We start from the raw sequence: 27,998 nt of genomic DNA, 5'->3' as shown, positions 1-27,998 counted from the left end.
ACTGCATTCAGCAGCCCATGTCGGCAGTGTCATTTCCCCCCTGATTTTCCATAAATGTAGCTCAAAAACAGCATTTGCAAAAAACCAACAACTTTTCTGTCAAGATTTTCATTGTTTGAAATATGGCAACCCCAGCTTCCAGTGTAACATCCCACTTTCTGTGGGAGGAAAGAGCCCCTCAGAATCAGGGGGCTGGTCTGAGCCAAAGAGGCAAATGAAGGAAGGAAAGCAAATCACAAAAGGAAAAGCATTTGGGAGGGAAGAGGAAAAAGGAAAACCCAGTCACTCTTTCTTACTTGCAGGGTTATTGCAATTACAGATGGAATGGAAATATTTCAAGGAGAAAAGGAGTCAAAAGTCGCTGGTCTCTCAGTAGGGTGGGTGGAGAGGCCCCACATTCCAGTCTCTGTGCAAGAAGAGGGTTCAACAGGTATATAAATCTTGCTAAATAAAAATAAATGTTTGACAGTAAAAAACAAACAAACAGGACTTCATCCAAGGTTGAAGGAGTGTGGAAGATTCCAGGCTATGTCCCTGGTTGCAACTCACAGCAGCCATTCACTGGGACCATCCTCTCGTGCATGTCACAGATTGCAACTCCCTGGTAGGCCAGAGGCCCAGAACCTTCGTGTTAAGGTCTGCCTGGAAGAAAGCGAGGCGGGAGAGCAGAACCAGGACACTTACAATGTCAATTTCCTCTCATTCTGTTTCAGACCCAGCTAAAATTCTTAGCTGGGTCTGAAACTTTTCACACACAGCAAAACACCCAGAATTCCTTCCTTTCGTTCTCTTCCTGCAGATAAAGGTTGAGGCTATGGGGCAGGGTTTGGATTGGAGAGGCAGTGCCATCTCTCAGCCTGACCCACCCACAGGAATGTTGTGAGGACAAAATGGGGAGGAGAAGAATTGTGAATGCTGCCTTGAGCTCCTTGGAGAGAAGGGGGGATATAAACGTGATAATGATGATGATAAATGGTGGTGGTGGCGGCACCTAGGGCCTCAGAGGGAGTCTGTGGCAGAGGCACCCTTTGGGCTGGGGCTAGCCACTGAAGCCACACCAGCTCTTGTGGCCACAGACTTGCCTCCTTTGAGAGGCGGCTCCCGCCTTCCTTTGATCCAGCGCATCTCTTCCCAGTGGCTGCTCTGTGGCAGGTGGGGGGGGGACACACCCACCCCATCTGGCCCTCCCCTTCTGGGGTCTGCCTTCCCCTTCACCAACTTCTTCAGCTGAAATCCTGCAGGGGCTTTCAGGAGACGCAGCAGGAGGATGTCTGCTCCTCCGGCTGAGTTCCTCATCACCGGGCAGGCTGCTCTGGCAAGCCCCAGTCCAGCACCCCTCCTCACCCAGGCAGACTCCAGGGACAAGTGGAGGAAAAAGATGGATTTCCTTTTGTCAGTGATAGGATTTGCCGTGGATCTGGGCAACGTCTGGAGGTTCCCTTATATCTGCTACCAGAATGGAGGTGGTAAGGAGACGGGGGTGTTATGTTGTGCTCTCCCCCCCCTACCCCATCCCCTTCTAAACAATTATCTGCTTCCCACTTTAATTGTGGGAGTCTTATTAATCCCTTGCCTGGGAGCCCACATTTTCTGTTTCTAACTAGGGTTTCAATACTTGTCTTCACTTTGCAGAATCCCTCTTCATTCCCCATCATTTTCTTTATCCTTTTCTGCTGGACAGCTTCTTTCCCCATCAATGCAACTCCTGGCTGAATCAGAAGTTTGGGTTTCTGAATGTGGAAGGAACTGCTCTTAAGGAGCAGGATGCAGCATTAAAAAAAAACCTCTTACAAAAATGGGTGTAAAATCTGCTCCGGGAGTTCTTTTCATTGCATAGTTTACATTGAAGTAGCCCCTCTAGGATTGTGTCAGTTACATGTTTCTAACAACTTCCCAAATTTCAGCCACTTACCCTTTATAACTTTTTTCTTCTTTGAAAAGTGTTTCATAAAGGTGCTGTGGCATTCCATGATAATAAAACTGGTTCAGGGAAGAAGATTGATGCGTCCATTTCAAAGACCGTATCTGAGAGCTAGTGCAGTATGATAGTTAGAGTATCAGACTAGGACCCGGGAGAGACCAGGGTTCAAATCCCCACCCGGCCAAGCCAAACCTACCTTACAGGACTGTTGTGAGGATTACATGCAGAGAAGGAGGACCATGTATGCCACCTTCAGCTCCTTGGAAAAAAGATAAGTGACCTTCAGACATGGCATACATGGCTTTGATTGGAACATTCAGGTGCACAAAGAATACACTAGTCTGGCTGACAGATAGGGATAGGTTTTGTTGAAAATGGTGTTAAAACAAAGGCACTGAAAAGCAGCCAATTTGTCTCCTTTTATTGCAAAGTCTGAGACTTTGTCTTTTGGAGAGGGCTCCAAATGCCACATTCTTCCTGGCTCTGCAGCTGTTCTACAAGTCAATATACTGCAGGAGATTAGTTTGTTTGTTTTTAAAAGAAGTGTGTGGTTTAAAAAATAATAATAAATCCAATAAGCTATTTGTGGTATTCAACATTTCTGGAATTACTAGCACACAAGAATGTAGAAAGCCGTGTTGACTAATTAGAAAAATAATCCAAAATCTACAGCCTGGTGACACCTTTATCGCAGCCAACACAAACTTTGCAAGATAGTGGGTAAACCTGCTCATGACTCAGCAACATTTTGTGCTTCTTATGCTACAGATCTTGCAATAAAGAACATGTTCTCTCTTCTTATCCCTCAAATTTTAATTTGAGCTGTTCATGCCTCCTAGCATGGCTTCCATTTTTTATGCAATCAAGCTATTTAAAATACAACAAAGCAAATGGAACTGAATCAGAGGAGGGGAAATCAACATGATCTGGTCAGCAAACCTTGGGGAAGGACCGATGCTCAGTGGCAGAGCATCTGCAATGCGCGCAGACGCATCTCTAGGAAAGGCTGGGAGGGAATCCCTCTCTGAAACCCTGGGGAGCCTCTGCCAGTCAGTATTGACACTACTGAGCTCGATGGAGAGTGGTCTGACTCAGTATGAGGTGGTATGTTTCAAGGGCTATCCCATGGAAGAAGGAGGAAGCTTGTTTTCTCCAGCTTACAAGGAAGGAGATTCCAATTAAATATCAGGAACAACTTTCTGTCAGTAAGAGCTGCTTGACCGTGGAACAGTCCCACTTGGAAGGTGAGGTTTTTAAGCAGAAGTTGGGTGGCCTTCTTTTAACATTTGGTTGAGTTCTCCAGGCACCTTTTAGCCCTTTACCCTGGCAGAGATGTAGATGAGTGACACCCATCCCCACACATGCACAGCAGACTTGCCCATGACAGTCACACCTAATGGTGCTTCCTCTGGGTGCATCCATCAACTATCCACACTTGTGTTGTGGGGTGTGCATTTCTCCCCAGCACAACACGGTTCTGCCTTGGCTACACAAGCACTGGTGTACCAACAATGCAGTGAACGTTGCTCATTGGGATTGCAGTATCAGGGTGACCCACCCTTTATAGGGAAGAGGAGGCTTCATCACAGGGGACCCACTGCCCACCCGGGTGTTTCATTCAGGCCACGAATTATTCATATCACTGGGAGGGGGCAATGCATATTCATGAAACTCTCTCTCTCAGCTGTCCCGCCATCCCCACTGGGCTGCAGGGATTCTTGCCTGGGGTGCTGGCTGCCTTGCACAAACTCATGACATTTTTATGATTTCTCTTACCCAGTCCACAGCTAACTTGATAGTCTCACAGTCAAGACTTTTTTGCTTGCGGGGAGATGGAGGCCAGGTCTTTCCTGGTGGCCCTGGGTCCAGCAGCACAGGAGGGAAAACCTGTTAAGGCCCGGCCCTGCCCAGACCGCCTCAAACAGTCTGAATGTGCAGGCAGGATATTGGGGGCCTTTCTGTTCTCTCCCCACAGGTGCTTTTCTCATCCCATACATCTTGATGGCCGTTTTCGGAGGGGTGCCTCTCTTTTACATGGAGCTGGCTCTCGGACAGTTTCATCGGGTAGGAGCTATACCCATCTGGAAGCACATCTGCCCCATCTTTAAAGGTAAAAACCAGCCAAACAAGCAAGGATTAAAAATAAGATTCTATGAGCTATGGGCTTGCTTTTTTTCTCCTCCCTCCCTTCCCTCTTTCATTGTGTGCCGTGTGTTTTAGATTGTAATTATGAGGGTAATACTGTCACCCTTATTTGCTACTAATGTTTTTGGAAGCTGCCTTGGAAGCCTTTCTGGCTAAAGAGTGGGGTAAAAAAAATGCTTTCAGTTTTAAAATTAAAATCTATGTCTCAAGAAAGGAGCCATCTGTCTCCCTCAACTCTCCCCAATGTTTATGTCTCTAGACTTAGGACACCTTAAAGGAGTCTAGCTTTCAATATTCAGAGGCTATTGTTGTTGTTCAGTCGTTCAGTCGTGTCCGACTCTTCGTGACCCCATGGACCAGAGCACGCCAGGCACCCCTGTCCTCCACTGCCTCCCGCAGTTTGGCCAAACTCATGCTAGTCGCTTCGAGAACACTGTCCAATCATCTCATCCTCTGTTGTCCCCTTCTCCTTGTGCCCTCCATCTTTCCCAACATCAGGGTCTTCTCTTCTCATGAGGTGGCCAAAGTACTGGAGCCTCAACTTCAGGATCTGTCCTTCTAGTGAGCACTCAGGGCTGATTTCTTTAAGGATGGATAAGTTTGATCTTTTTGCAGTCCATGGGACTCTCAAGAGTCTCCTCCAGCCTTCAGAGGCTTCTTTTACTCAAAACAGTCAAAAGGTTAATTTCTTTTTAAAAAGATGTTAAGCTTTAAATGCTTCCCTAGAATGTCAGGCCCAGCCTGCAGGAGGCATGAGAAAGGAAATTTCCATGTGAGGGATCATTAGGAATGAGATTGAAAATAAATCAGCCATTATCATGTCTCCTTGCAACTGTTCAGTATGACACCACTTGGAATAGCGTGTTCAGTTCTGATTCCCCTGCTTCAAAAAAGGATATTGTTGAGCTGGAAAAGGGTAACCAAAATGATCAGTGGGTTGGAGCAACTTACCTAAAAGGGACACGACAAAAGTATGTGGAATGATGCATATCCTGGAAAGAACAGAGCAAAAAGTTTTTCTCCCTCTCTCATGGCACTAGAAGTTATAGACATCAATTGAAGCTGAATGTTGGATGATTCAGGACAGACAAAAGAAAGCACATAGTTAAACTATAGAACTATAGGGACAGCACATAGTTAAACTATAGAGCTCGCTGCAACAGGAGGCAGTGATGTCCACCAACTTGAATGGCTTTCACAGAGGATTGGACAAATCCATGGTGGGGGGGGGGGCTATGGATGGCTGCTAGCCAGGATGGCTCTGTTCTAGTTCCACTGCTGGAGGGCAGTAAGTGCTTTGGGACAGCAGTTGCTGGAAACCGCAGGAGGAGAGGGAGCTCTTGGTCTCAGGTCCCAGAGGAAAGTGGTTAGCCACGCATCTTAGTCATAATAAATAACAAGATGAAAGATGAAAAAATCTTTTTAAATAATTCCAGTGGCACCTTAAATATCAACTAAATATAAGCTTTCAAGGTATGAGCTTTCGTGTGTAATACACTCATCTTAGATTCACATCATGCTCAATCCCCATTGGGGGGGGGAATGGTGTGAGATTCAAGTCATTCAAGTTTTTTATACCCTGTCCATCCAGCTGGGTTGCCCAAGCCACTCTGTCCAGCTTCCAACACATATAAAATCATAATAAAATATCAAACATTTAAAATATTCTGATACAGGGCTGCCTTCAGATGTCTTCTAAAAGTTCTATAGTTCTTTATCGCCTTAACATCTGATGGGCTCCACCACCAGAAGACCCTTGGAGATGGACCTCAGTGTCAAGCTGAATGGCGATGTCATTTAGGACTTTAAAGCACCAACATTGTCATAGTCTTGTACTGCCAGCCATGGCAGAGCTCAGTGGAGGGAAAAACCAGCCAACCAGCCATATCTCAGGGGAGTCCATATGCAAGGTTCAGTTCAGTCCTAAGGTAAGGAGTATCTCAGTTTACGTAGTCAGACAATCCGGGGGTCAAGAAAGTCGAGGGTCCAAGGTCTTGAGAAGCAAGAAGCAGCAAGATACAGGTATGGCCAGGAAAACAAATGTTGTTTCTAGCAACAGACTGAGGCTGGAAACCCTGCTTAAGAAAGCTGGAGCCAGCTGGTTCTCATCAGGAGAAAGAAGGCTGATCAGCAGCCGGTAGAGTCTGCTCCTTCAGGCTGCTGCTCAGCAGGTGAAGCCGAGTGGCCCATGACACACATTTTGAATTGTACTTGGAAATGTATTGGGAGCCAGTGAAGATCTTTTAGGACCAGTGTTATATGGTCTGGGTGGCTGCTCCCAGTCACCAGTCTACCTACCACATTCTGGATTAGTTGTAGTTTCCAAGTCAACTTCAAGTGTAGCCCCATATAGAGTGCATTGCAGTAGTCTAAGCGGGAGATAACTAGAGCATGCACCACTCTGGGGAAAGAGTCTGTGGGCTGGTACGGTCTCAGCCTGCATACCAGATGGAGCTGGTAGCCCTGGACACAGAACTGACCTGCGCCTCCATGGACAGCTGTGATTCCAGAATGACTGCCAGGCTGCACACCTGGTCCTTCAGGGACACAGTTACCCAATTCAGAACCAGGGAGTCCCCCCAACCCCTGCCCTTCAAGGTACTGTTGCTCTCCACGCAGGTATCGGTTTTGCCATCTGCATCATTGGCCTGTATGTCTCATTCTACTACAACACCATCATTGCCTGGGCCCTCTATTACCTCTATTCATCCTTCACCCACACCTTGCCCTGGACCAGCTGTGACAACCCCTGGAATACGCCCAACTGCACCAGCTATTTTGGCAAGAGCAACGTCACCTGGACCAACCACTCCAAGTCGCCAGCCGAGGAGTTTTACGTGTAAGTGCATGTCATCTCCTGCTTTTATGTGGTTTTGTCAACATTTGCAAATTCTGCCTGAAACCCCTCCCTCCCTCCCTATCTCTCATTCACTATTTCCCCCCTGCTTTTATTCACTGTTATTTTGTCTTTTTGGTGGTTAGAAACGATGCAAAGGTACAATAATAGTAGCACACTTCTCTTGTTTCCTCTCCATGACCCTTCAAAATCTCCTCTGCAGAGCTATCAAAGGCACAGTAGGCAGCCCTCTCTTGCATCTCTCAAGCTTGTGGCCTTGCAGGTGTCAATGGACCACAGCTCCTATCATCCCTGACCATTGGTTAGGCTGGTGCAAGGGGCTGATGGGAGCTGGAATCCAACAACAGAACCATAGCATTGTCGAATCAAAGGGGACCCTAAGGATCATCTGTTCCAATGTCCTGCAGTGCAAGAATCACAGTTACATGGAACCCACTGGGTGGAAAGCCACCGGAGGGGAGAGGACTCTTGGGCTCAGGTCCTGCTTGTCCGTTTCCCTTGAAGGCATCTGACTGGCCACCCTGAGAACAGGATGCTGGGCTAGGTGAGCCATTGGACTGATCCAGCAGGCTCTTCTGATGCTCTTAAGATCTGGAGAGCCACCCACCAGGGTTCCCAGTTCCTCCTTCAGAGCCTCTGCAACTATGTTTGCTCTGAGCTAAGTCCCATTGACTTCAGTGGTGCTTACTCCCAGGTAAGCGGGGTTATGATTGCACCCTTGACCATTTGTGTGTACAAGCAGAGCCTGCTCTGGTGATAGGTGAGGGGCTCAGGGCGATGGCACTCTGATGTCTCCACTTGTTTCTCTCTTTCACTGACCCAAGGATTTCTGTCTGCCTCAGGAGGAAGGTTCTGGAGCTCCAGAACTCGCAGGGCCTGTCCGACGTGGGAGGCATCCGTTGGCAGCTGCTCCTCTGCCTCTTCCTCATCTTCACCATTGTCTACTTCAGCCTTTGGAAAGGGGTAAAGACCTCTGGGAAGGTAACAGATGCTTTGACTCCCTTCTGTCCAGGCTCCTGCTGACTTGCACCACTTCTGAGGTGTTTCTCCAGCCCCCTGTGGCTGACAGCAGTGGTGGGAGAGGTGAGGATCAGAGAGGGGTGGTGTGCCAAGTGAGAACAGGAGCAGCTAGGAATAGAGCCTTCATGGTGCTCACAGCTCCCAAACTCTGGGACCTTCCACCTGCGGAGGTGCCAGTACCTCACCACCAGCTGAGATTTAGGAGGTGGTGCAAACCTTTCCTCCTTTTCTACCCCAACCATCAAGCTTTTGAATCAATTTTGCTTTGTTCTCTGGCTAGTTTCCTTTCTTGTTTTATGGGGAATTCTTTTGCTTTGAAAAATTATCATTCTTATCTATATATATAAAATGCAAGTGTCTCTGCGTCCAGTCCGTGTGTCTCTGGGTTTGCGCAACTGAGCATGTGCCCCAGGGACACAGGGATTGGATGAAGAGAGATCGGGCGCGAGCAGCGTCGGCAGTTCAAGCGGGGCGGTTTAAATGGAACGCCGGCGCTGCAGAGGACGAGGGGAAGCCGAAGAGGGAGGTCACGCTGCTGCTCCCGCCGCTACAAGGAGAGCCTGTTGCTGCTGACCCCCTCCTGCCCCGTTGGCCTGCATGGCGCTGCTGCCTCTCCTCCACCCCCCCACCCGCTAAAGCAGGCTCTGGCAGGCGGGCGGGGGGCGGGGGGGCAAGCAGGGCTTCTCCGCATTAGCGGAGAAGCCCTGCTTGCCCCTCCTCCACCCCCCCCCCCCGACCACCCGCTAAAGCAAGCTTTGGCAGGCGGGGGGGCGGGGCGGGCAAGCAGGGCTTCTCCGTTAAAGCGGAGAAGCCCTGCTTGCCTCTCCTCCACCCACCCCCCCGACCACCCGCTAAAGCAGGCTTTGGCAGGCGGGCGGGGGTGGGGCGCCAGCCCCCTCCACATATATTCTAGCGCCCGTTTTTTTAACGGGCTTAAACCACTAGTTTATAATAATCTTTTGTTTTATATTTAATGATTTGCTCACTGCTCCAAGGATAGTTACATGGGGCATGCAAAGAGTGGAGATTGGCTGAACAGATTTCAATAGATCTGCCTGAATCTGTGTGTTTCCTGCAATTCCACAGTGGGCGTGTGGGTACCAAATTCTGCACTGTTAAGCATCTACATTTTCATTTTGAAAACAAACAAATAACTTCCTAGCCCTTAAGCTTAAAATGTTTGTGATAATCCCAGATGAAAGAGTCCAGAGCCCAAAAGAGAAGGGGCTGAGCAGGATCCCCAGAGAAGAGGGGGGGAGGCACTCAGGGCAGCCCTGCTTGGCTCCTGGATTGGCAGGAGGGATCCAAATAAATGGTGCAAAACAAGCTAATCAGAATAATTTGACCAATTACAGCGTTCAGTTGTGCTTGACCCAGGATGCCAAAACCCCCTTTTCAAAATGAAAACAATAATTGCAATTATGATTATGATGATAAACATCCTACTGGGGAGATATGTAGGAATTACTCCAAGGGAGAACTATGGTAATTTGACCACTCTGATGGATTGGCCATAAACCACTAGTGAGGGGGAGGGAGCAGGAGATTCACTTAGGAAATCTGGGAACTTGGCCTTTGGGGGGAACAAGGAAGGGATGCACAGGAGGGGAAGTGGATCACAATGGCCCTTTGCTGCCTTGCAGGTGGTGTGGGTGACAGCCACCCTGCCCTACGCTGTCTTGCTCATCCTGCTGATTCGTGGAGCGACTCTGCCGGGAGCCTGGAGAGGGATCGTCTTCTACCTGAGACCCAACTGGGAGAAGCTCACCAGCACAGCCGTAAGCCAGCACAATGGCTGCCTCATAAGGTCATGATACAAATTGATGGTGCGGCCGCATTTGGAATACTGTGTCCAGTTCTGGTCACCTCACCTCCAAAGGGATGTTGTAGAACTGGAAAAGGTTCAGAAAAGGGCAACTGACAGAGGTTTATAAAATTAGGCATAGCATGGAGAAAAGTTTTTCTCCCAATCTCAGAGCACTAGAACCAGGGTCCTCCAATGAAGCTGATTGCTGGAAGATTGAGGAGAGATAAAAGGAAGTCCTACTCCCTGCCACAGGAGGCCATGATGGCCACCAACCTGCTTGACTTAAAAAAGAGGATTAGACAAATTCTTGGAGGAGGAGAGGGCTATTGATGGCTACTAGCCAGAATGACTGTGCTCTGTCCTCATGGTTTGTGGCAGCAGTGCTTCTGAATAGCAGTTGCTAGAAGCCACAGGAGGGGAGAAGGCTCTTGTGCTCAGGTCCCACTTGCTGGTTTCCCACTTGAGAACTGGATGCTTGACTAGATGCGCCCCTTTGCGCCTGATCCAGCAGGCTCTGCTTATGGTCTTGTGCCTCCTGTACAGCTGCTGCACAACATAGTGAAGGCTGCCACTTTTGCTCGCTGGCTGGGCTCCTATGTCTTGACCAGATGTGCCTCAGGTTGGCCATCAGCAAGAAGCAGCAAAGTGACTCTATATGCAGAGGTGGCCCCTGGCAGTCCACCTGATGCAGTGCTGAAGCTCCTTGGGGCCTTAAGGCTGCTTTCCAAATTCTGTGTGTTCCTCCTACCCCAGAACAAGCACCAGGAAAACGGCATTAGAGGTTTCTCTCAGCCTGTTCTAGGCATGATTGGGCCTGAGCCCTTTCCTTTAACTAACCAGAAGTAGGTTGCAAATGAGCTACTATGACAGCCCCAAGGAGCAGCCACAGGGGCACTACCAGGCCAGCTGCCCTGCGCGAGCCTCTGAGCAAGCTGGCTGCTGGCATCCCATCTGCCATTTCAAAGCCAGCCTTAAGTATTCCATACTGATATGAGAGCATTGCATAATGCAGTGTTATGTTAATGATTACCAGAATGTGACAACACCAAGGCTGGTCCCTTTCCCATGTTCATCTGATGCTCTAGCACAGGGATGAAAAAACACACAAAAGAACCAAGATCACAACTGACGTTATGCCAAACACACAAAAATCGTGACCGGCTGAAAAATAATCACAACTCTTAACAATTGCATATATAAACAAATATAATATAAATCTCAGACATAGTAATAGATAGGTACAACCATGCAACTGTAGATATATGCCTTCAACATATGTCCATAAGTATCATGGGATTCACATATTATAGATCAAGGTCCCAAGAGGGATATAATGCAGGTCGTATTGGTTGGCGATGGTTCTGTAGTTACGCCATTCAAAAGATGCAGATGAAGTTGCCACGAAGATAAAATTGAACAAAAAATAACTTTGCTGTATTGCCACTCCAAAATAGGATGAAGAAGTAACGAAGAAAACGTCAAACAAGGGACAAGGTTACCCGGGTTTTAAGCCTTGTTTCGCCTAAATTAGGCTTCATCAGCAACAACGCTGTATACAAAAGTACAAAATCAGTTTTAAAAAAACAACAACAAAAGTCTGCTATCAACGCATAAAATACATTGTTATACATACCACTCGAAGTAAATGCGTAAACACAGAACAACAGGAATAAAAATAGGTTTCTTCAGCACCAAATACACTGTATGATATGATATAAAGGAGATACAAAATCAGTATCTTAAACCAAAATGTATGTTATCAACCCGCCAAATGAATGCTGTTATACATACCACTTGAAGTAGATGCGCAAACACAGAACAACAAGAGTATAGAGGGTGGAACAAACATACCAAGTAGAGCTGACTATATATAGGTATACAACCAAGAGATACAGGTGTTACTAATTCGTATTGTTCTGGAAGGCCCTTAAAGGGACAAACACACAAAAAATGTTTTAATTAAATTGCAAATGTAAAATATTTCAAAATTAAAGACCAGAAGTGTATATAGAACAAGTATCAGATTCAAAAAATGATGAGGGAGAAAAAAGACAAGATCTGGATTATAAGAAACAGTTATAATCTATATCTGTATTAAGACCAGCAGGATGTAGTGTATTAAGCAAAAAAATAAATCTGGCTTCTTTCTGCAATAATCTTGTCTTTGCTAATTCTAACGGGCCAGAATAAGTCCAAATAACAAAAAAGGAAAGATCTTCATCCGTGTGTGATGCTTCTAAAAAGTGTGCAGCAAGAGGAGCATCCATCACACAGTTTCTTATTCTAGATCTATGTTCAGAAATTCTAATTTTTATAGGTCTAAGTGTATATCCCACATACAACAAGTCACACGGGCACCTGATAACATACACAACTCGGGACGTGGCACATGTTGCAAAAGAATGTATTACAAACTTGTACCCTTTCACATTTGTGAATTCTTTAACCTGTAGAGCATACTTGCATGCACTGCAGTGTCCACATCTATAAAAGCCCTGTGGCGGGCCTGAAAAAAATTGTTGGGTCAACATGGGTTGAATATCTGTGTGAACCAAAGAATCTTTAAGGGATCTCGTTCGCCGTTTTGCAAACAAAGGCACAGTATTACATCCTAGAATGTCTTGCACAATGTGCCAGTGCCGTCTAATGATTTTTTGAATGTGAAACGTCAAATGGTTAAACTCAAGCGAGAGGGGTAGGTTGCCTACCCCTGCTCTAGCAGCACACCTACCCTAGTGGGGAGAGACACCCCCACCCCATGGAGCAAGAGGGAGGAGAGGCTTGCAGTGGAGGTGGGGGGAGCACGGAGGCAGGCTCTCTTTAAAGCCTTGCTGTGGGGTTTCTGACCATCCCTCCACCTGGCTTTGCACTCCAGAGAAGATCAGAGGATGGATTGTCAGGAGCGAGAGTATTAGGTTGATTATTGTTTCAGAAAACAATAATCAAATGCAGCCCTTGGAAATGTAAATCGCTAATTGAATCACTCATCTCATTTGCATCTGCTGGGGATTTAGTTGGACAGCTTCCCTCTCACTGTCTTTGCAAAGCAGGACTGACAATACACTTCCTGCCTGTAATTACTGCTGAGTTGCCCTGGCGAATTTTGATTAAAGCTAATCAGGTGGAGAGGAGAAAAAGCAAAGGAATCAGAACCAAGAAGTGGCGCTGCCTTTATAGTCTCCCCCACCTCCCCACATACTCCCCTTGTGGGAATCCAGGTGTGCATGGGGGGGTTGGCCCCTACGGACAGGTGGACCAAGACCTCCTTTCTCCAGCTCTGAGGAACTAATAAGGACCAGGATCTGTCCAAAGACTCCTCCAGCCCAACAATCTGTTTGCCAAATGCTTCACCTGTGGTCACTGGCACCATCACCACCTGCCAGGGGCACTGCAGGGAGCAGGCAGGGAAGGTGAGCCTCAAGCTTTCCTAGGTGCCCCCAAGTGCTTCTGGCTGGGTAATAAATTATGGGGGGGGACTGAAGACAGAGGTGATCTTGGCTTCTGGGCACAATATTAATTTCAGGAAAGAAGGAAAGGCCCAACAATTTCACCCAGTGGTGTTTTAGGAGTAATGGATGGGGATAATTGAAGAGAAATTGAGTTGATCTGGAGCAAGATCTGTTGGGAAGTTAACTGAGGGCAAATTAATTGGAAAGGAAATTATTTGGGGGGAACTTGAGGTGGGGTATACATTCATTAAAGGACTTACTTGGGGTGATTTGAAGTGGGAGATGAGTTGGCTTCCTTTCTGTGACATTTAAAGTCCAAACATACATCTCCATATATAAAATTGCATTTGCAAATTTGTCTCTATGACCCCAAATCCCGTCTTTTCAGTCCCTCACCATGTATTCTGGCAACAGCTCTTCCCAAACGTTAGACAGCTTGACTGCACCCACAACTAGAGTCTTTGTTCCTTCCTGAGGAGCAACATGGTATGACCCAACTGAACAACAGGTCTTGGGATTCCTTCCTCTGGTGGAGGGGATGATTCTGGATGTTTAGCCTCTGTCTGGGTTCTATTTTGTTCCTCTGAACCAGAAGCCTGTTGTATTTGGGTCTGTGCAGGTTTGGGTCGATGCTGCCGCCCAGATCTTCTTCTCCCTGGGGCCAGGATTTGGTGTCCTCCTTGCTCTGTCCAGTTACAATCCATTCCACAACAATTGCTACCGGTAAGGGCCTGAGGCCAAACCCAGATTCTCCCTTCGCTCCCCCCCCCATGCCTCCACTACAGATGAGTGAGACAGGGCTAACAACCTTCTCTCTGCAGCACCATGATTTGAATGGCTTTTCCTTGGGTGAGGATTGGCCAAACTTGGCTGACGCCTCACTGGTGTGCCAATAAGCTGTGCTCAACTCCCAGGGAACTGCCATTCCTCCTGTGGGAAGGAGTGAGTATGGCATCCAAAGAACCACTGCCTTTGGTAACACTACCGTTTCCCCTCATTTCAAGGCTTAATGTGGGCTGACCATATAGAGAGCGACTTGCTTTTTGTTTGGTGCAACAGGTCACAGGGTTGGCCTCTCCAGAAGGCCTTGTGTGCATGCAGGTATTGTTCTCCTTTGATGGCGCATGCTGGTGCCACCACTGGTGCACTGCTGCATTTATTTGAGCTTACAGGGAGGGTGCCATCCCCACACAGAGCAGCGAGCAGAGAGGGTAAGTGTGGGAGGCCCTACCAGAATGGCTACCCTGAGGAGAGGAGAGGCACACCATCTCATTGTCATGGTAGAACTAAGATTCAACTGCCAGCCCAGTGGGCTTCTGGAGGTTGGGATGGGGAGGGAATCTTCTTGCCCTTTTGCTGCAGGGAGCAAAATGTCTTCCGCTAGCCCTGAGTCGGTGCTGCAGAACCAGGCTGTTGCTGCATCCTCTCAGTGACAGTCAAGGTCACCTTGTTGTGAGGCCTGTGGCCTGTCCAGAGACTCATTTATTCTGCTTTCCTTGCCTTCCAGGGATGCCATCATCACCAGCGTGGTCAACTGCCTCACCAGCTTCCTGTCAGGGTTTGTCATTTTCACCGTCTTGGGATACATGGCAGAAATGAGGGATGTGGAAGTTGAGGATGTTGCAAGAGACAAAGGTTTGTGTTTTGTGTGTCGTGTGTGTCAAAACTGCAGTGCTAAAAATCCTTCACGTGGTGTATCTGATTGTGGCCTCATGCTCCACACTCCATAACACAGAATCCTAGCATTGTAGAGTTGGAAGGGACCCCCAAGGGTCCAATCACCTGCAATGCAGGAATCACAACTGAAGAAACCCTAATGGGTGGCCCTCCAACCTCTGCTTAAAAACCCCCAAGGAAGGAGAGTCTGCCATAGAGTTCATCCAGTCCTTAAACTCCCTCCGTTAGTCTGTGACACCTGAGATGTGGACAACCCTCCGTACCCCAGCTTGGTGCTTATATCCCTGCCACATCCAGTTAGAGGAGGTTTCTGCCCATGAGATGTTGAACACAAGGGCAAGATGTGGCCATGCAGGCATAGAGAGAACACTTGATTTACACACTCTTTGAATGTGGCATGTTGCCCTTTACAAAGCTCAGAGGTGACATATAGTGAAATCCTGAGAGTACATCTTCATGTGTATTAGGCAAGAGTCCCCAAGATGTTTAAAATGCTGTGAGTTGCCCTCAGGCCTACAATCCAAAATCTGCAGACCCACAAGAGAGGAATCGTTGCAGCAGCCCCATCCCAAGGTCTTGCCCTTCCATCAGCTTTTGGAAATGCTTGGCCAGTCATGGTCTGCTAGGAAGCTGCCTTATTCTGAGCCCGGCCACTGGTCCATCTGGCTCAGTACTGCCTCCACTGACTGCCAGAAATGGGTCTCTGAGGTTTCAGACATGAGTCTCTCCCAGCCCCACCTGGTGATGCTGCAGGGATGGAACCTGGGACAGGTGCTCTCCCCACAGAGCCACAGCTCTTTGGCACATTCTCTTCTTTAGGGCCCAGCCTCCTTTTCATCACTTACCCCGAAGCCATCGCCAACATGGTCGGCTCCACTTTCTTCGCCATAATCTTCTTCCTCATGATGATAACACTGGGACTGGACAGCACGGTAGGGAGAACTCCGCCTTATACCCCAAAGCATTCATTGCTAGATTTTAAAAGGCTCAGGGCATAAGCTCTCCACAAACCTGGGCAAACTTTGCCTGTGCTACCATGGATGCAGGGTGAGGCCAGTGGCCCTCTGTCAGCAGGGAAACTGCTATGGAAATGTACCCCCCCACACACACACAAACATATAAGTGGAGCAGGGGGTCCAGGGCCCTGGGGCTCAGGCTCCCTAAGCCACCCCTAACAGTGACCCTCCTTTGTGGTCAGGCAATAGGGAAGATTACGGGATTCTTTTCACAATGTTTTTAGTTTGATTTCACTCGCAAGAGGACACTCGTCCAATGTCTCCCAAGACAGACGGATGCCAAAACACTTCAGAAATGTAGTACATCATTCATTTTTTATTTGTTTGTTTTTTTAAAAAAAGGCTACTGCAAATTGAAATATTTCCAAATTCTGAAAGTGTGCACCAAAGAACACCTTCAGAGAAGAGCCCGGCTGGATCAGGCCAAAGGGGCTTCTCTAGTCCAGCATCCTGATCTCACAGGGATTGTCCACACTTCCAGGCCCACTGGCTTGGCCCCAGGACTGTGGGTGCCCAAGGCCGCACACGCACAAGTCAGTGGGTGTGCTGACAATGCACGCACATGCCAACATGCCTGCTGACATTGGGCACATGGTGCAAATTTTGTGGGTGCCTTCATGGGGGATGTTGTGGGGGCTGGAGTACCCAGGGCCCCAGGCAGCCGGCACCTATGTACCCTTCCACTTGACCTGCGCTTCCGAGGCATCAGTCTCAGTGGTTTGCCCCCTGCCCCGCTCCTTTCCCAGGGAAAACCCACTCCTTAGCTCTAAATCAGAGCAAACGTCAACCCAAATTGCTGTTTGCTCCAACAGAGTATCGAAGAGTAGTTTTCCTCAGGGAAAAGCAGTGGACAAGAACAAATGAGGATAAGCTGCAGTGGCCCCCAGATGCCCCCAAGGGAAGCCCCCCCCCAGCAGGATTTCAGCACAGGAGCAACACTGTCCACTCCTGTGGCTTCCAGCAACTGGCATTCAGAAACATCGCTGCACCACCATAGTGTAATGTGGAAGAATTATCCCATATTTTGACTGAGCCTTCCACATAACTCTCTCTCTCTCTCTCTCTCTCTCACACACACACACACACGCAAAGTGCCCTTTTGCTGACTCAGGCTGACAACTCTTTTTGGGGGGGTGTATTTACAGTTTGGGGGCCTGGAGGCTATGATTACAGCAATAATGGACGAGTACCCCCACCTCCTGGCCAAGCAACGGGAGCTGTTTGTCCTGGGGCTCATCACAACCTGCTTCCTGGGCTCTGTAGCCACTCTGACCAGTGTGAGTTGCCAAAAAGTGGAGCCATATGCGGGGTGGGGTGGGGGGCTTGGTTGTCTCTTGCTTGTCGACGGCCTTCAGACTTAGAATAACAGAATCCTAGAACAGTAGAGTTGGAAGGGATCCCAAGGGTCATCTTGTCCAACAGCCTACAACATATCACAACTGGACCACTTCATTTTCTGCTAGAATCTTGTGGTAGGTGCAAAATGCAAGTGACTAGAATCAAAATGTTGAGAAAAGGCGCAGAGCCTGTTGCCCCCTGGGGCATCAGCTGGGAGAGTTTTCATATACAAGGACAAATCTACACCAGAGCCCCAACAAACTGACCAACAGAGCTCAGTTGATCCCTGGTTTACAAGTGCAGAGACACAAGACTGAGAGAGACGCAAGTAACAGAAGACTAGCCAGGACAAAGAGTTGTGGTTTGGGATTTTTTTACTAGCATTTTAATAGAATCATAGATGCAGGAGGCCAACTAGTCCACCCCCTGATCAGTGCAGGACCTTGCAACTACTTCATCTGCGAACGAAGCCCATTCAGGCTTGGTTTAAATATCTCCTGAAAGGAGTGCCTGCTGTCCTCTGAGGCAGACTCTTCCACTACCAAGCCACCCTTCCCATTTGGACATCTCTCCTCATGTTTAGCCAGAATCTGCTTTCCAGCCATTTCCCCCCATTGGTGGGACTGGCACATAAGAAGAGCTTGCTGGATCAGGCCCAAAGGGACCCATCTAGTCCAGCATCCTGTGCTTGCAGTGGCCAACTAGATGCTGCAATGGGAAACCAGTACGCAGGACCTGTGCCCAAGAGCCTTCTCCCTTCCTGTGGTTTCCACCAACTGGTATCAAGAAGCCTTGCTGCCTCTGACTGTGGAGGCAGAGCACAGCCATTGTGGCTGATAGTCATGATTAGCCCTCCCCCTCTTCTTCCTCCTCCCCCTCCTCCTCCTCCCCCTCCATGAATTTGTCTAATTGCCTCTTAAAGCCATGCAGGTTGGTGGCCAGCTTTGCCTCATTTGAGAGTGGGTTCCATGAATCTTCCAACATCCAGCTTTGTTGGGTGTCCTAAAATTTGAGGGTTATGAGAGAGGGAGAAAAACTTCTCTCTCCATGCCATGCATAATTTAATCAGCTTCTGTCATGTCTCCTCTTGCTCACCTTTTATCTAAAACCAAAAAGCTTTTCCTGATAGGAAATAGTCACTCCATCCCATTGATCATTTTGCTTGTCCTTTCCTGAACAAACCTGCCCTGACTTCTGTGTGATGGTCCTTTCGATTTTTTGAAGACAGCTATCATGTCTCCTCTTCCTCTTCTCTTTCCCCAGCAAAACATACTCAACTCTTTCAATTATTCCCACAGCCATTGTTAAACCATATGTTTAACATATGGCTGGCATGTTAAGCCAGTCATAGTAGCAATAATGCATTGATTGGAAGGGGGTAACATGACCAAGATCTCAACAGAGAAGCATTGGCCATATCTGTCACCCCAGCTGCAAAACTACTAAGCTTGGATCTTCCCATTTTAGGGCGGGTCATACATCGTGAAACTCTTGGAAGAGTTTGGTGCCGGCTGCTCCATCTTAGCAGTGGTGCTCCTGGAGTCCATTGCAGTCTCCTGGTTTTACGGTAAGGAGAGAAACACCATGTCCCAGTTATTATGTTTACTATGTGCCCTGGAGAGATTCTCAGCCTTCCCTGCCTTCTGAAACAACCCCCTGTACATGCTGTTGCCTAGAAGTTGGGGGACGGGCTTCCATAGGGAACGGACTCTATAGAGGCCGGGCCACACCTGAGAAGGCCTTGCTTCCAACAGCCATTGCACCACAGCTGCCCTGGATGTTCCATCATTATCCTTATGTGCCAAATGTTCCTGTGCCTTTCATGCATTGTTGTGGGGGCTGTGGGGAGTTGTTTTTTATTAGACTATTTATTTTAAAATATGTATATGCCACTTGTCATGCAAGCATTTCCAGGCAATGTACAACAGCAATACAAAATATGATATGAAATATTACAATGCAAATACAATATGCAATACAATTAAATTCCAAATGAAATTAGTAGTTTAAACAAAGTCAAACTCATAAGAATTGAGTTACAGGTAGGTAGCCGTGTTGGTCTGCCATAGTTGAAACAAAATAAAAGAAGTGTGCATGCACATGAAAGCTCATACCAAGAACAAACTTACCGGTAGTTGGTCTCTAAGGTGCTACTGGTAGGATTTTTATTTTATTTTGTTTCGTAAGAATTGACATAGGAAGGATCAAAGTGAATACAAAGGTCATGAGCCTGCAGCAACAATGTGGCACAAATGGCATTTCTGCAGCTGCTGAGAGGGGATCACACACTTACTGTGGCTGACATTTTTGTGGTGCAGATCCCACAACTGCCACAGCCGCATGAACAGGAACTCCACCCTCCTTGACCCCCTTCTTCTCTTTCCAGGGATCCAGCAGTTTTGCAATGATGTGAAGGCAATGCTGGGATTTGCTCCAGGAATCTATTGGCAGGTTTGCTGGGCTGCTGTCAGTCCAGCCTTTCTAGCAGTAAGTACTAATCTTCATCATCCTCATTCACCCCCAATGTCCAACTCAGGAAAAGAGACACTTCCATGCTTCCAGGAATGCCAACCGTGTGCTTGAGACCATAGAGGAAGCAGAAGGGAAAGGGAGGTCAAGCTAATAGGGGATGGGTGTGGTTGTTGCAGCATATAGAGGCCACCTTTCCTCTGTGTGGCTCCAGGTGGCTTACAGAGTTCTCCTCCTCTCCGTTTTTATCCTCACAACAACCCTGTGAGATTGGGCTGCGATATTGCTACTGGCCCAAGGTCACCCAGTGAGCTTTGTGGCTGAGTGGGGGTTTGCACTCTGGTCTCCCAGATTCTAGTCCAACTCTCTAACCACTACACCTGCTGGCTCTCAAAATGCTGGCCACTGGGGAATTGAGATGAGGCTGAGGGGCTTTCTCAGGCCCCTTCCTTCGAGAGCAAGGGTTGCCGCTTAGTGGGAACGTGTATGCTTTGCCGACAATAGGTTCCCAGTTAAATCCTGGGCATTTCTAGTTAAAAACATCTCTGGTCAGAGACCAAAGAACATGGCATCCCAGAAATGGAGGATGAGGAGGTGTTGCTTGGGAAGACATCCTCTTCTGCTCCAGGACCATCCAGGCAGGGGACGTGGCTTTCCTTGTCTCCTCAGACTCAGAGGGAAAGCTCCCTCCTCTGGTCCAGCAAGTCTGCACCCGTCAGCCTCCAGAAGGCCCCTGTGTGCTGCTGTGACCCCTTTCTCCTTGGGGGAGCTCCAGATTGGGCCACCTGCTGCAGGGATTTGTCTGTGGTCCTGAAGAGACTGGCCTTCCTGCTGTGATTCTGCACAGCCTTCTTTGGCTTGGCCCTCCCAGATGTGATTCTCTGCCCCCCTTAGCCAAGGCAATTGCTTCAGTCCCCCCTTTCCATGGATCCTCAAATAAAACTAGGACAGGGCAAGCAGGGGGTTGAACTAGATGACCCTTGGGGCCCCTTCCAACTCTACAGTTCTATGATTCTCAGTAGCAAGTTACATGGAAGCCCTTTCTTTGCCTGAGACTGGAGATCTAATACCACTTAGTGCAGAACAACTTCTGCCAACCTTTTTTTTTTTTTTAAAAAAAAAATTTTATTAGCATTTTCATAATATAACACAAACCCAACCCCACACCTACAAGTACAAAAACAAATACAAATACACATAAAGTCAGGATTCTTCTTCTTATTTATATACCTTACAAAAAAAAATTCTATTTCTAAATCTTGACGTTTGACTTCCCCCGCCTTTTCACCTTCGGTTTTAATTCAATATACTATTTCCTTAACAGCTTTTCTCTATAAAAAAAAAATTTAACTTTGCTTAAAAAAAAAGAAAACATACTTATCTCAATCTTTGCAATATAACCTAAATCTTAACCAAATATTCTTATAGCTAAACTTGTTTCTTCTGTCCTTTATCATGCTGCTTTTGACTTAAGATTCAATATCTCCTTGCTTATTTAAAATAAACTTGTAATTAACAGACTTCACACTCCGATTTCGGGTACCATGGCAGACCATTTAGATTATACAATTAATACTTCAACCCACTCCCCCTCTGTCCATTGTCTTTTTCTGTCTTTCTCCAAAACCAAATCTCCAATTGCCTTCCTCCGAGTGTCCACAGATCCAGGCAGCGTCCACAACAGACCCCGCATCGAGCCTCAGGGCGTTTCTCATCTGTATTCTGGGCTCCTCCGTTTCTTTTACTTCTTCTTCTTGTAAAAATTCTAATTCCATGTCCCTTGCCCCCGAGCTGCCACCTTGGAGTCTGGATATTGAAAGTTTTCCCGTTCCAGGTTCCTTTTCCCGGATTTGCCCAGCCATTTCAAACCATCTTTCAATCGCCCCTCCCAGCTCTTTGCCAAGGCTTGATTCCATTGTGTAAAACTTTTGAAAAGCCTCCTCTGTGGAAAGTAGATCCTTTTTATGAATAATTCCACTTAAGACTTGTAGTTTCCGATTAAGCAGTTCCATCTGCAAGACAGTGAGCTTTTCCTCATCCTTTAAATCTGAGTTCGATGCCAGTGCGAGCGCAAAGTCCAGCATTTTAAGAGAGAGGGTGAGTATCAGATTTCAATTCCTGTCTCTTCCTTCCTTTGTTTCAATTTTTTCCCACGACATACCAAGTCGCCGCCATTTCTCCGAAGCCGGAGTATAAAGACCAAAACTTCAAACGGAGATATTTTCCCCCAGTTAACCCCCAAAGGGAGATCTCAGCAGACTCAGTTTTCAAATTCCAAATACTTTCTATTGATTGTTGTAGCAGCAGTCACTTAAAGAGTTAATTTCTTTCACCACGCGAAGGGAGGGAGGCGGGCTGCCTTTCTTCTTCCCCCCCCCCCCCCGAGCGTTCCAGGAATACAAAGAGTCAATCAATTACTCACAGCCTCCGGGTTCTTATCAGCTCCTTAATGACAGGTAGAACTTAGACGCTCATCACAGGCTTTGTCGCCGCATTTCCATCCCGGTTGGGGCATGTCCCCTATAGCCCGGCTCCGTCGTCCCTTCACCCCCACTCCCCCTTTACAGGGGGCGCGGGGGAAGGGTTCGGAGCCACAACGGGCACAGCCGGGGAGCCCAGGGTGCGGGACGCTCTTCCCGCACCCCAACCGGAGCCCCGCTATGCGGCTGCAGGGCTCCTGACCCCCGGGATGAACTGGGTGCTTCGCAGCCGAAGCAACCCACGACCACCCATAATGGCGTCAGCCGCCGGAAGTCCACAACTTCTGCCAACCTAGCACCCTGCAGGTGTTTTGGACTACAGCTCCTAGCGTCATATGGCTGTCCCAGACATCTGGAATCTGAGTTTGAGGCGGGTGGTGGGACAGCATGCTTGCCTTCCATGTTGCCATAGCACAGATGCATGTGTACAGGCATGTGCTGCGTATGTGTGCTTGTGTGTACACAGCAACCTCATTTCCGGTACCTGTCACTCAATGGCTGCCCCTGGCAGTGTTGTGTGAGGAGACAAGGTGGGGCTGGAACCCCCTGCCCTCCTGCCTGCCCTTGCTGCTCTGCCGGCTGATCTCCAAGCTGCTTCTGCCACCTGGGAAGCGCCCAGCTGGCTGGAGCACATGGCACTCCTTGCCTGTGCCAATCAGGGCATACAGGCTGGCCACACACACTAAGCCACTGGTGATGGGTGTCCCAGCTAGCTTAGGGCAGGGCTCTCCATGCTGGTTCTTGGCACTCAGACTTTGCCCGTCTCCTCTTGTCAGTTCATCATTGCCAGCTCCCTCCTGGACCAGCCTCCCCTCACACTCTTCGACTACCAGTACCCAGACTGGAGCATCTTGGTGGGCTACCTCATCGGAGCCTCATCCTTCATTTGCATCCCAGTCTACATGGTCTACAAGCTGGTCTGGACCCCGGGATCTCTTAAGCAGGTCAGGAAGCTAGAATCCTCTCTACTCTGTGGTTGTGTGGATGCCTGTGTCTGGGCGGGGGTTCAAGAGAGGGGGTTTCCCTCAGCCATGGTGGAATTCTAGGTCTTCTCAGGGGCACTAAGGCTGCTGTTTTGAGCTTACCTGACTCCATGGAAGCTGCGAACCTGCTGCACAACTCAGGAAGTCTGATGGTGAAGAGGCTGAGCTATGAACCAGTCACGTGCGTTGTTGGGCACCACTCCTCCCAAAATATACTTTTTCTTAGTATTCGTTTGTGAGTAATATATTCAAAGGAAATTAAACTGGGGGGGGGGTTATGACCTCATGATGTATATACAGTGTTTGCTTGTGATGGTACTCAGTGATAGAAGAGCTTCTTAGGGCCTGCTGGAGAGGGAGGCTGAGGGGGAGGATTCAAACCCTGATCTCTCCCAGGTCCTAGCCCAGCACTCTAACCACTACAACACCCCTGGCATCAGCTCCCCCTCTCTCCTTTGCAAGATATATTCCCCAGGCCACTGTAACTGGGACCCATGTTTTGTACTTTAACCTGTTTTTTATTTTACGCATAGTTTTTTTTACGGCAAATTGCTTAGACAAGTCAGTTTAAAGTGGTATAAGAACCGTATAAAATAAAGGTGGAATGGGAAATGCATGTAATCAAGTAGAAATCCATCACTTAAGTGGCGTTTTCCAGGCTTGTCCTTCTCACTGTCTGTCTTTCCCTTGGTCACCCAGCGCCTGGCAGTCTGCCTTCGGCCAGAGAGGAGAGCCCAAGAACAGCCCATGGAGCCTGGGCTTGTGCCACCGGCCCCCTAATCCACTGCACGGACAGCCCCCCCCCCCGAAGGGAGAGGCCAGCTGCCCTTTGACAGCAGGACAGACGGGACCAACTCCAGAGCAACCAGGAGCCCCAAGCTGCCCTTGGCTGCTCAGGCAGCTCAGCTGCACCATTTGCTTCACCTGCCCAGGAGAGTGAGAGAGATGCCTCCTGTCCATCTAGCACCAGCTGCAGGGGCACCAAAGTGCATTTCCATCAACACTGGACAACTCCCAAGTCACACCTTTCTTGCTCCTCCTCTCCACTCCTCTAGCTGCTGCCTCTGATCCTTTTCTCTGTATTCATAGAGTTATAGAGTTGGAAGGGGCCCCAAGTGTCCAACCCCCTGCCATGCAGGAATCACAGCTAGTGAATCTCTGATAGATGGCCATCCAACTTCTACTTAAAAACCTCGGACAAAGGAGAGTCCACCTCCTTCCGAGGGAGTCCGTTCCACTGTTGAACAGCTGCTACTAGCAATAAGTTACAGGTAGGTAGCTGTGATGGTCTGCCATAGTCAAAACAAAATTAAAAATAAAATAATTCCTTCCAGCAGCACCTTAGAGACCAACTAAGTTTGTTCTTGGTATGAGCTTTTGTGTGCATGCACACTTCTTCAGATACACTGACACAGAAGTCACCAGACCCTTATATATAGTGAGAGGGTGGGGAGGGGTATTACTCAGAAGGGTGGTGGGAATGGGGGATTGGCTGATGGGTGTGGAAAACCTGTTGACAACTGCAATTGGTCTTATAGGAAAAAGCAATGGGTGAGATGGCTAAAGATAGCTTTGTCCTGTATAATGAGATAAGAATCCAATGTCTTTGTTCAGACCAGGTCTCTCCATGGTTTTAAGTTTGGTAATTAGTTGCAATTCAGCAACTTCTCTTTCCAGTCTATTTCTGAAATTCCTTTGTAGTAAGACAGCTACTTTGAGGTCTTGTATAGAATGTCCTGGAAGACTGAAGTGGACTCCTACTGGTTTCTCTGTCTTGTGATTCCTGATATCAGATTTATGTCCATTTATCCTTTGGCGTAGGGTTTGGCCTGTTTTTTCCAATATAGATAGCTGAAGGGCACTGTTGGCATTAGATGGCATACACAATGTTAGAAGATAAGCAATTAAATAGTCCTGAGATGGTATGTTTGATGTTGTTGGGGCCGGTAATGGTGTTGTCCGGCCCCAACAACATCAAACATTCCATCTCAGGACTATTTAATTTCTCATCTTTTAGCATTGTGTATGCCATCAAATCCCAAGAGAAGTTGCTGAATTGCCTTTCCCTGTAAGACCAATTGGAGTCGTTAACAGTCGTCAACAGGTTTTCCACATCTATCAGCCAATCACCCATTCCCACCACCCTTCTGAGTAATACCCCTCCCCAGGGGCGTAGGGAGCCACTTTGCCGCCCAGGGCGGCAAACGCAGGGGCACCCCCCTGGGGGCGCAGCGCCAGTCCCTAGTGCGCATGCGCCATGATGTAATGGCATGCGCAGCATCCCGGGTGGACTGCGCATATGCGGACATGCACAGTCCACCCAAGATGGTGGGCGCGAGTGGCTGGCACCCCTTCCGACTGCGGCGGCACGGCAATTTTTAAGGCTGTTTGCGCGCTGAAGCCTTAAAAGTTGCCTCGCCCCGGCTTTGGAGGCACCGATCGCAGGGTCAGGGCACCACCCCGAGTGTCACCCCCCCAGGGCGGTACCCGGGACGGCCCACCCCCTACGCCCCCCCTGCCCCTCCCCACTCTCTCACTATATATAAGGGTCTGGTGACTTCTGTTTCAGTGTATCTGAAGAAGTGTGCATGCACACGAAAGCTCATACCAAGAACAAGGTGCTACTGGACGAAATTATTATTATTTTTTTACTAGCAATAAGTTATTCCTGATGTTTAGCTGGGATCTCCTGTCTTGCAATTTGAATGCATTGGTTTGAATGCTGCCCTCTGGAGCAGGAAAAACAAGCTTCCTCCCTATTCTATGTGGCAGCCCTTGAGGCATTTGAAGGTGGCTATCCTCTCAGCTCTCCGCCTTCTCTTCTCCAGGCTAAACATATCCAGCTCCTTCAACCATTCCTCATATGTCTTGGTTCCCAGGGTCTTTTACCATTTCGGATGCCCTGATCTTCCCACACTTAATTGTTCCAGGTCTGTCTGGCCAGGCGATGTGGCTAGAAGAGTTTAAGAGAAGCTACCAAGAGAGATTTTAGAAGTGTGCATGTCTGCAACCAGCATAGTTCCCCCTGCAATCCTTTTCACCCTGAAGAGGGCTGTTCCTCTTCCACAGGATGTCTGAGCCCTCAGCACAGCCCTGCAGTGCAGCTCTCTCCACCCACGTGTGGCTCAAATACCTACCTAGCTGCTGATCCATATACTCCAGCATCACAGAGACCAACCAGACACCCCCATGGGAAACCCCTGAGCATCATGTGAGTGCAACACCAGCCACTCTCCCCACTTGTGCGGTGTAAAGGTTGGGCATTGAGTATGAGAGGCTGGCCCATCAGGGAAAGAGGGGCTCTACCCTACCATCTCCCCTCTGTCTGCCCCACCTGTCTGCCTCTCCACTTACAACCAGTCCAGGTGGGAGGGAGCACACCTCCATAGAACCAGGATGAGGGGGACAAACCAGGGTGAGCTGGCTCTGGTGCCACCTACTGGTGGGCTCCCTGCCCAATGAGTAACCATGGGTGGGAGAGGAGACACTGTGTGTATGAGAGAGAGAGAGAGAGAGAGAGAGATCATGTTAGGTATTGGACAAGGCTTGCTTTTAGTCTGTAATGAGGCAGATTGGGACGGGGCAGTGAGAACTAATTGCGTAAAATGTACTGAGTCCAGAAAATCCTGTTGGCACCCTGACATCCTGTTGTTAAGAGGAAGCGCCAACTGCAAGTTTGTTTTCTGTCCTCTCAAATTTGTCTTGAATTTACATAGAAATTAACATATGCAAGTTTGTGTCATGGGCCTGTGTGAAGAGTCTTGTCAATACCTGCCCATGGTGCAAAGAGAAAAGCTACCTGTTCAGTTTGGCTAGTGGGAGTTGCTGTCTCTCTGCAGCTGCAGCCCTCAGCACCCTTGCATCTTCACAAGGCTTGTCTAGGCCAGTGTTTTTCAACCACTGTTCCGCGGCACACTGGTGTGCCATGGGAAAAATTGAAAAATTACTTTATATATAGTCAATATAGGCACAAAGTTAAATTTTTAAACATTTTTTAACATTTTCTAATGGTGGTGTGCCTCGTGATTTTTTTCATGAAACAAGTGTGCCTTTGCCCAAAAAAGGTTGAAAAACACTGGTCTAGGCTGTCTTGCCCGGAGGGCAGTGCCGGATTTATGTATAAGCTAAACAAGCTATAGCTTAAGGCCCCACTTTCTTGAGGGCCCCCCCAAAAAATTGAAGGAAAAAAACAACTGGGTCTACATTTTCAAAATATAAGATAAAAAACAAATAAAATAAAACTTACATACAGCAACGGTGTTTTGTGTCGTGTGGGCTCCTATGATGTCAGTAATGGGCCCCACCTGCTATATATAGGGCCCCATTACCTTCAGTAGGTTAGGGTAAGGTTACCAGATGTTTTTCAAAGAATCTGGGGACACTTTAAAAAAAAAGAGAGAGGGGAAAAGGTATTCTTTTAAAAAAGGTATTAAAAGGAAGAATTAATATCTTCTCTTCTGTGGTCTCCTCTGTTGCGCGGCCTTCCTCTGGGCCCTGGCCTGCTCTCTTGGAGTGCTAGCCGCTAGGCTCGGATCGGGCCTGGGCTCGGCCACATGTCCTTGCTCTCCTGGTGCTCTCCTACTTCTCTTCCTCAGCGGCGGCTCCCCTCTTTCTCCTTCCTCTTTCTCTCTCTTCCTTCTCCTTCTCCTCTCCTCCTTCTCCCTGCGTTGGCTCCAGGGTTTTCTGGATGGCCCTTGTGGTCTCTTCCAACTCTATGATTCTAGGGTTCTGCAGCCCTGTTTTAAAGGAACAGGAACCTCCGTTGTGTAATTTTCCACAAGGCTATCTCCTCTAGACCCAATTCTAGGCTGTCACATCATTTCCACTGCATATAAA

General features: G+C 48.2%; 1 protein-coding gene across 1 annotated transcript; it reads left to right on the top strand.

The window, feature by feature from the left end:
• The first annotated feature begins 1,267 nt into the window (after positions 1-1,267).
• LOC117057996 (sodium-dependent serotonin transporter-like) lies at positions 1,268-23,942 on the top strand. Its single transcript, XM_033168835.1, has 13 exons — positions 1,268-1,466; positions 3,897-4,031; positions 6,686-6,905; positions 7,766-7,904; positions 9,587-9,721; positions 13,819-13,922; positions 14,707-14,834; positions 15,696-15,808; positions 17,038-17,169; positions 18,698-18,797; positions 19,617-19,717; positions 22,956-23,123; positions 23,862-23,942. Exons 1-13 carry the CDS (start codon positions 1,268-1,270, stop codon positions 23,940-23,942), a joined length of 1,755 nt encoding a protein of 584 aa, XP_033024726.1.
• Positions 23,943-27,998: the final 4,056 nt, after the last annotated feature.

Source organism: Lacerta agilis, chromosome 14 (assembly GCF_009819535.1).
Source record: "Lacerta agilis isolate rLacAgi1 chromosome 14, rLacAgi1.pri, whole genome shotgun sequence".
Classification (NCBI taxonomy): Eukaryota; Metazoa; Chordata; class Lepidosauria; order Squamata; family Lacertidae; genus Lacerta; species Lacerta agilis.
The sequence above is the reverse complement of the archived record's forward strand: the minus strand, read 5'-3'. Positions and strand labels throughout refer to the sequence as shown.